This window comes from Galeopterus variegatus, unplaced genomic scaffold (assembly GCF_000696425.1).
Source record: "Galeopterus variegatus unplaced genomic scaffold, G_variegatus-3.0.2 Scaffold804, whole genome shotgun sequence".
Lineage (NCBI taxonomy): Eukaryota > Metazoa > Chordata > Mammalia > Dermoptera > Cynocephalidae > Galeopterus > Galeopterus variegatus.
The window spans coordinates 89,925-98,449 of NW_007726915.1; the positions used below are offsets into that span (position 1 = coordinate 89,925).

Consider the following 8,525-nt stretch of genomic DNA (forward strand, 5'->3'; position numbering starts at 1 on the left):
GCGTGGGAAAGAGCCGCGAGGAGCCGACCGCGCCGCCTCCCGAGCCGCGCCTGCCGAGGCCCAGGGAGGAGGGAGGAGGCGGGCGGGGAGGGCGCTGCACCCCGCTCGGCGTCCGTGGCTCCGGCAGGGCTGCGCCCCGCGCCGTCTTCGCCGCAATGAAGCGCCCCTGCGAGGAGACGACCTCCGAAAGCGACATGGACGAGACCATCGACGTGGGGAGCGAGAACAATTACTCCGGGTGAGCGCGGGCTCGGCGGGAGCTGCTCGGAGCCCGAGGGCATCGGGGAGTTTTGTGCACGAGCGGCGCCTTGGAGATCCCGAGGCTCCTCTCCGCAGCATCCGGGCGGAGAGGGGAAAGTTTTGCCCGAGAAACTTTGAGTGGTGGGCGCTCGCAGAGCGCGAGTTGGGGTGGGGCGAGGGATGTCGGTTTTCAGTATAGGGGTGGGGCGGAGAGGACTAGGGATGCGACTGAAAAAGAGTGCAGGAGTTGGCAGGGCAAGGTTCCCGGCTGTCACCGCTGGGCGCGCGGACAGGCACGTACGGGCCACGGGAGACGCTCCCGCCACTGAAACTGTATTTGGGGACAGTTTCAAAATAGGTCAGGAGTAAAGAAAAACAATTTGATTTTTTATTTTTAGAGAGACTGATGACTTGCTTTTTGAAGAAATTAAAGTAGTCTGCGATGTCAAGGCTAAGTAGGTTGAGCTAAGTAGGTTGAGCTGTGCAGGTTGACCGTATGTGCGCGAGTGAGTGACAGATGTAACGATCGGATCGGGCATCTTTTCTTTGACTGCTTGTACTTAAGTCTGGAAAAGATCGGCGTTGTGATCACAGAAGCCAGACCTCCACTTTCCTGTGACAGAGGGAGATTACCGAGGCATTTTAGAGCCAAGGCGGGTCAAATGATAATTGCTTCTAATTGGCATCCCATCCCCAGAAGCACTTTAATTATTTATCTGCAGCTGTCACTCAAACAGCAAAATTCTTCCTACCTTTGGAAAACTGGTTTTCTTTCATAATGTTAATCTTATACAAACCAAAGCCTGAAATCAGCAAGAGCAAAGATATTTACATGAAACGTTGTTTGCAAAGTATCTAACTATTCAAGTGTTATGTCATCTTTAAAAATGAGGTCTGAAAAAACGGAAGTGTCTGTGAAAGTTGAAACCAGTAGAGAAGGAGTGAGAATGAGGGGGACAGTTAATTGAGAAATAAGATCCAGAAGTGAAAAGGTGAGGTAATAGGAACCTGGTGTGTGCAACATTTCTGAAATGAAAGAGAACAAATGACAAGAACCTGGAGAATTTGAGAACATAAAGCAGCACAGTCTCCATGAATTATGAGGAGAAACAGATACGAAGTAGAAAGAATTGTAAAAATTATGTGACCAAATAATAGTTTGATTAAACTTTCAATATAAAAATATCTTTTCATTAGTCAACTGAGGGTTGCAGCTAGAGATTTAAACTTAGATTGAAGGCTGAGAGAACACCTACAGTTTCATATTCAAAGTAAAACACTTACTTAGTCCTAAACCTAATTTTAATTTCCCAAAGATTAGTATGAAAAAGAACCCATCAAATTTGTTGGGTTTTTCTTGTAAAATGTGACTAATGGAAGTTTTGAAATAATAAGATAACTTCTGTTTAAAGATTGCATGTAGGGACAAGTTCCACATGTGACGGCTGTATATCTGCTTGATAGTGGTCCTTAACATGACCCTTATTTTAAAAAGGTGTATTGCTTTGTTCCGTGTATCTGACAGAAGGGAAGAGGAGGGATGCTATTAGTTGACTTTTAAGAAATGTATATGAGTGAAACTAGGAAATACTACTATCTAACTTCTCACCATAACTGCCCATAATTATTTAACTGGGAAACTCAAGTAAAACCTCAGGGACATTTTGCCAATGGATTTGACATCTGGGTTAACCATTAGCTATTTTTTTAAGGCATAATTTCTACCTAAAAAGAGACATAAGGGCTGGAATGAAAGTCTGTTAAGAGTGAAGCAAGAACTAAGATTGAAATAACACAGACATGAACTGTGCAGTCACTCTGAATATTTAATGGGTGCCATTAAGTACCCAGAAGAAACAATTGTTATGTTAATGCAGCACCTGACTTACTCTTCCTATTTCATAGGCAAAGTACTAGCTCTGTGATTAGATCCAACTCTCCAACAACAACGTCTCAGATTATGGCCAGGAAGAAAAGGAGAGGGGTATGTGTTATTTTTTTCTTTTTATTTCATGTAATTCAGCCTAATGTGTAACAGTTGTATTTTTCCATTCTAAGGAATTTTATCATTTATGTATTCATAAACTTTTGTTGTTTTGCTTTCTTTGGGACAGATTATAGAGAAAAGGCGACGAGATCGGATAAATAACAGTTTATCTGAGTTGAGACGACTGGTGCCAACTGCTTTTGAAAAACAAGTAAGCTACTCCCCCCTGCCCACAAAAGAGCTCAAACAATCTGATTCTCTCATCTGGGAATGTGGGTTCTTGTTAAAGCTCATTAAAATAATGGTGTATGTTCCCTGATCTGGCACAGAGCAGCTATTTCAATAAAATGCTTTGTTGTGGCAGAACTATTAAAAACATAATCCATCATGAAGTTGAAAAACATTTCCATTCTTTAGCTTATTTTTCCCTTAAGGGTAACAGTGTTCATGCTTTCTCTGTTCTTTCTATGAATACCAGTAGTGGTTTTGTTTAAAACCATGCTGTATGTAGTATTCTTCAAAAAAAAAAAAAAAAAGTTACATATTTAAAGTATTATTTTTTTCTTAAACTGTTTGAAAAAAGTAATCTTTTTATTTAAAAAATAATCAAAGCCCAGGAAGTAACGTCTTTAACTCTATTTCCTAAATAATAATACTAATAAAATTTATTTACCAAGACATTTGCTTTCATTTTTAATCCCTGGATTAACCGGATGATGTTTGATTTAGGGAAGCTTGGTAAAAATCAAATCAGTCATAAATGCCCTTTTCTAAGTGTGCAAAATCTTCTGAAAAGTAGAAAGTTAAATGTTTAAATCTTCAAAAAGTCAAGTTTCTCTCCCTGCCGCAATGACTAATGGCACAGATTTTAAGAGAATCTTTCAAAGGATATGGCAGCATGTCCTTGTTGAAAATTTTCAATTTAATTCAAATAGGGTATAAGACAGTAGTTGTTTGTTTATTCCATTTTGTCTTTTACTTCATGAATCCACAAACATAAAACAAGCCCTTGGAAATTATCCAGAAACTGCAGTTTTAGTTATTAGTCATTTTCACTAAAACTACTTGTACATCTTCATGGAAAAGTTAAACACTGACAAAAATACAGGGTGTAATGTGCTATCGATTATACATTTTTAAAACAAGCAAGTCTATATGCAGAGACTGTCTTCAAAAATCAATATATACCATAGAAATTGTAGTTTTGATTAGTAGCATTTTCAATGACAATAGGCTGCAAATGAAAATGTCAGTAATCCATGCTTCGAAAATTTTGAGTACTGAAATGTCTGTAGTTAGGAGGAGCCGTCAGTTTGGTGATTTTTTTTTTTTTCTCTTGGCTTGTTAGATTTTTTTCCTTAAATGCTGACTTAAAACAAATCTTAAAAGCAAACCTCAGTTGTTTGGCAGTTAGTTACCATAAACACAAGCTTTCCCATTTACAGAGCTTGGCTACCAATCCTAGCAAGCTGGCCCTGTCACAATATGATTAGAAGAATTTTCTTGAGAGCAGTTTAATAATCCTGGCATTCTCACCATGTACTTGTTTTGTGATAATTGTCACAAAACAAGTAAAGCATAGGAACCTGAGATAAAATTTAGTATCCTTTCAAAAAAAGACATATTAGTTTAATTATTTAGCTCTTCCAGGAAATTAGAAGCCACTGTCAGCCCCTGAGACAGTTTGAGGTGGTGCATTTATATTTCAGTTGGTTTCCAGAGGTTACCTTATTTCAAAGGAGAGGGGGAGGGAGCTAAAAATATATTTCCAAGACAATTTTATTAAGAACTATTTTAAAAGGTTTGAAAATCCTGAAGCATTTATGATGCTTCCTAGATAAGTAGTAAATTATCCCTCTTGTTTATGACTTTGGGAATTCACAGTGACACCTGCTGGTTATTATTGAGGGGAAAACCTTAAAAGTCTTCCCTTGTTTATTTGTGGATCTGCTTACCAGTGGCCTAGTATGAATTACCTTAACCTCTGATTAGATTTTTCTCCTTTTGAAAAATCTCCTTCTAATAATAATTTGCTAAAATCCTATCTCCTTATCTACCAGACTTGGTATTCAACTATTCTACTGATTTAGATTTCAGTATTACATAAGACTATTGGATGTCCCGTAATAAAATATATTTTTAACCGAGATAGAGAGTGAATGTAAAGTTTGAAATTTTTGCATTGTAATAGTGGAGTGATCTTAGGAGTATAATCTAAGTATAATTATTATAATTATTCTTATGATTAAAACAATCATTTATTATGCCTTCTTCTAGTCTTTAAAAGTTAAAATGGGAAATACTACCTGCCATTAGTTAGGTATGACACAGTAATTAGGGCAAAGTTTGGAAAGAATTCAGACTTTTCTGTGAAAGAATTAAACTTAGAATTTTCTAGTGAGAGAGAAAATTGGCATCATAATGCTTAATTCAGTGTATAATGTTCCAAATTAGTTTCCATAGGACTTATGGGGACTTTATTATTTGTTTATGTAGGGATCTGCAAAGTTAGAAAAAGCTGAAATATTGCAAATGACAGTGGATCATTTGAAGATGCTTCAGGCAACAGGGGGTAAAGGTAAGTAGGTGATTTCATTTTTTCTCCCTTTCTACCTTTCTCTTTTCATTTTTCCCTTCTAATGTTGTAAGGAAGTCATAGTTGAACAGTTCTTTAACAAGCTGAGATAGACAGTCCCAGATTAAAGCCATGGAAATCAATGCTAATGGCAGGATTGAACTCGTGGGAAAGAACTTCTGGAACAAAAGAAGCACTTGACCCTGGGCTTGTGTTTGCTTTCATAATACTGTGGGAGTAAAGCATCATTCACAGTAGCCTGATTTGTTTGGGACTTAAGAAGCGCATGCTGGAATCTGTACAGAAAGACAAAACAAACATCCAAACATAAACAGGAGGTTAGAGGCAATCTTTTTCTCTTCATCTTTTCATTAAATTGAGGCTAGGACTCAAAATAATTCAGGTATTCCAAAGGAAGTGATTCTGAAATTATTTTCAATGTTGTTTTCAGATTTTGGTCAGTCTTGGATTTAGACCAAACAGAACACTTGAAGTGCAGGTAGTGAATCTCTGTACTAGAAACCATTAATGGAGCAGAATCATTCCTGAGGAGAGCACACAGAGGCAGGTGCTCCAGGACCAGTGCCCTAGAGAGATGTCTTCTGTACTAGATAGTGTCGTAGGGAGGAATTGTCAAGGGGGTTAGGGAGGGCCCCTCATCTCATGTTAAAAATAGACTTGAGATCCTAACAGCTGTAATATTTATTCAAATTTTATTTCCTGCTTCCCCACACATCACTTAGACTTGATTTTGCATCTTTTTACCCTTTTGTATGTTTTTTACCCTTCGAGGAAGGCTTTGATATTCACTCAGCCAAGGGTATTGTTGGGTATATTTAACAACCAGATAAGGAGAGGGTAAAAAGAAGTTAAGTGCTGCGACTAAATCCTGGAGTCCTCTCTGTGCTCAGCATTAGCCTTTAACTACATAGCGTATGGGTTCTAGATCAGCTCAGGGACAGGGCATTGGAGGGAAATAGCTGTTTACCAGTTGGTATGGGAGTATTTCAGTATTTAACTCCTGTATGGCCGTACTGCTGAAGATCTGTAGGATATTAGCTCTGACCTTAACCATCTTTTACCTGTGCCAGGTGTGGGATGGGGAAGCCATTGTATAGAGAAGCCCACATGGTGTGACTTACCCCAGGCTGTACCTTCTCAAGGAACTGTTCTAAATGAATAAAGAATAGCATAGGATGCAAGCAATAATAGAGAAGTGAATTGGATTAAATCATAGAAACCAGTGATCCAGCCCAGCTTGGCCACTGCCTTGCCTTTGACCTGAGACAGAAGTACTTTGCTGCACTTTGAGGCCTACCCTAGCAGGATGAGCTCCAGAGGCAGGCCCCTCCAGCCTCATGAATCTGTGTTTACAACTGCTACCTCGGGAAGTTAGGAGACTGATTGAGTTAGTGATGGTGCAAGAAAAGTTGTTTGTTTGCTCCACCTCCTTTGGCATTGTTAGCCACTGGCTAAGAATTCTTATCAGGGTTTTACATATTTGGCATGAGCTATACTTCTAAAGAGTAATATTGTTTTTTGGCTTTATTATAAAAACTGAGGTCCATCGTGGTTGCTATTCTTGGCTACCTGAACAGTCCTAAACTTTGTCCCAGAATAGTTTGTGAACAGATTTTTCCAAGCAGGCTCCATACAAGTGGCCTGACTGCCAGGTCATTAGAGATCACAGGAGAACGTGTAGGCCTTGAAGAAGGGAGACTGGCCATTTGGGTTCACATTGTCAGACTCCTGTGTGCCTCACAGTATAGTGTTGAAGGGCATAGACTCAGTAGCTGGGTTGCCTGATTTCAAACCCTGGCTCTGCCATTTATTAGCTCTGTGACCCTGGGTAAATTACAAGCTCTCTCTGAGCCTCAATTTTTTCATCTACAAAATGAGGACAGTGATAGTGTCCACCTCACAAGGTTGTCATGAGTTAATTCATTTAAAGCCTATAGAACAATGCCGGCACAGAGGAGGTGGTATGGACATGTATGCCATTGCTGGCCCAAGATCCGTTCACAGGAGACAGCTGCTCATCATCACTTCCCTCTGCATTCAACAACAGGATAGGAATTACATAACTTATATTCCTGAAGATGCAACAGAAGACTCAGCCATATACAACAGCATAGCTGGTAAACCACAAATTTCACTTGCTTCTTCATGGCCACTGATGAAAATCCTTGGAAGGTCCTAGGCTTCCAGTTCTCTTGGTTCCTTATTTGTAGTCTATCCTGGTATTATAATACTTTCTAGAGAGGATTTAGTAGAGTAACCTAAATTTCTAAATCCCTCTGGGTTTCTGGATCTGTCTACCCTAATCATTACCTCCCTCCTCTCATGGAAGTCGGAAGCCTACAAAGCCCTACAGAGAACCCTGAGGACTGAAATGTGAAATCTTTCCATGGAGGCGTCTTCTTCAGGAATAGCTTTTCCTCCTAATCCCGGGAGCTTTGTTTGCTAACTATGCCAAAGTCCTGGGACAATAACTATTTTTGTTGCCGATCTTTCGTATTTCATGATATTCTTATATCAGCTTTGTGCTGTTGTTATTTCCGTTTTAATAGTGTACATATCGGCCCCAAATGTCTTTTTGGAATGTCCAAATTTCTGTTGTAATTCTACCTTTAGGACTTTGAATATATGTGACTATAATTTTCCAACGTGTTTTGATTACAGATTAAGATAGTCTAATTTTTAATAATCAAACATTTAATACTTTCATCTGCCAAACCTTCAAAAGATAATGTAGTAAATGCCTGAGATGAAAATAACCTTGTATAATGTGATATTTCTCACTCATGGATACAGACATCCCAATAATAATAATGACAATGAGACATTACTATTTTCTATTCTAATGTATTATCTTTGGATAAAAAGGGACTCAGATAAATGTGGCCCAGCTCCAGCCATTTTTATGGTACTAACCATAGGTGTACATACACACTGACAGTTAAGATACGTGTTTTCTTGGGTGGGTGCCAGAAAAAAGTAAGCTAACCAGTGAAGGAGATATATATATTTGAACTTCAGAAAAACTTAGAAGTTATAGTAATCTCATATCAGTAAAGCAGACTTAAATTGCCTGACAAAAAATTAGATCTTTAAATTAGTAACCAAATTTTTTAAAAAATACTTCATTTTGTTTTCATTGAATTTTCTTCATACAAAGTAATGACAAGATGTTTTCACTTTGATAAAACATTTTGAGTCAAGAAGCACGTATGACTTTGAGATTCTAGCACATTTCTAAAGAAAGTCTTCAAGCTGCTAAGATGCAGTTCACGTCTTTGTTAAAATGCCAAGAGAGTAAGGATGTTTCAGATAAGCCCTTTAATCTCCAACTGATGTGACAGAGACACACTGGAACTCTGTTTTTCTATGAAGAAATTTGCTGGGGAATTTTACTATCCCACAATACAAAAGGAGAGACACCTTTTTTTTCCCTGAAAGTGTTTAAAACACGGATGTTCCTAATTTTTCCCGCACTGATATTTAGTTGCAAGAACAACTGTAGCATATCGCATTGCCAGCTGTCACACATGTGAATTGCAAAATACACTTTCTTCTGCAAACATTAAAACCCATAAATCGCTGGCAGTATTTTCAGAGAGGATTCTCATCCTACTTAAAGCTTTGGAAGGACGGAGGGGAACATAAGTGGCTGGTGATTCTAACTGTATCATTCCCCCCCCCCCCCCCCCCCCCCCCCCCCCC

At 38.9% G+C, this 8,525-nt stretch overlaps 1 protein-coding gene across 1 annotated transcript in view; it reads left to right on the forward strand.

Annotated features, from left to right (window-relative positions):
- Positions 1 to 6: 6 nt before the first annotated feature.
- HEY2 (hes-related family bHLH transcription factor with YRPW motif 2) overlaps positions 7 to 8,525 on the forward strand; it is a 10,842-nt gene continuing 2,323 nt past the window's right edge. Inside the window, exons 1-4 of the mRNA XM_008572530.1 lie at positions 7 to 238; positions 2,146 to 2,224; positions 2,355 to 2,438; positions 4,724 to 4,805. Of these exons, the coding sequence (XP_008570752.1) occupies positions 156 to 238; positions 2,146 to 2,224; positions 2,355 to 2,438; positions 4,724 to 4,805 (328 nt within the window). The 5' untranslated portion in view covers positions 7 to 155. The remainder of the gene's footprint in view (positions 239 to 2,145; positions 2,225 to 2,354; positions 2,439 to 4,723; positions 4,806 to 8,525) is intronic.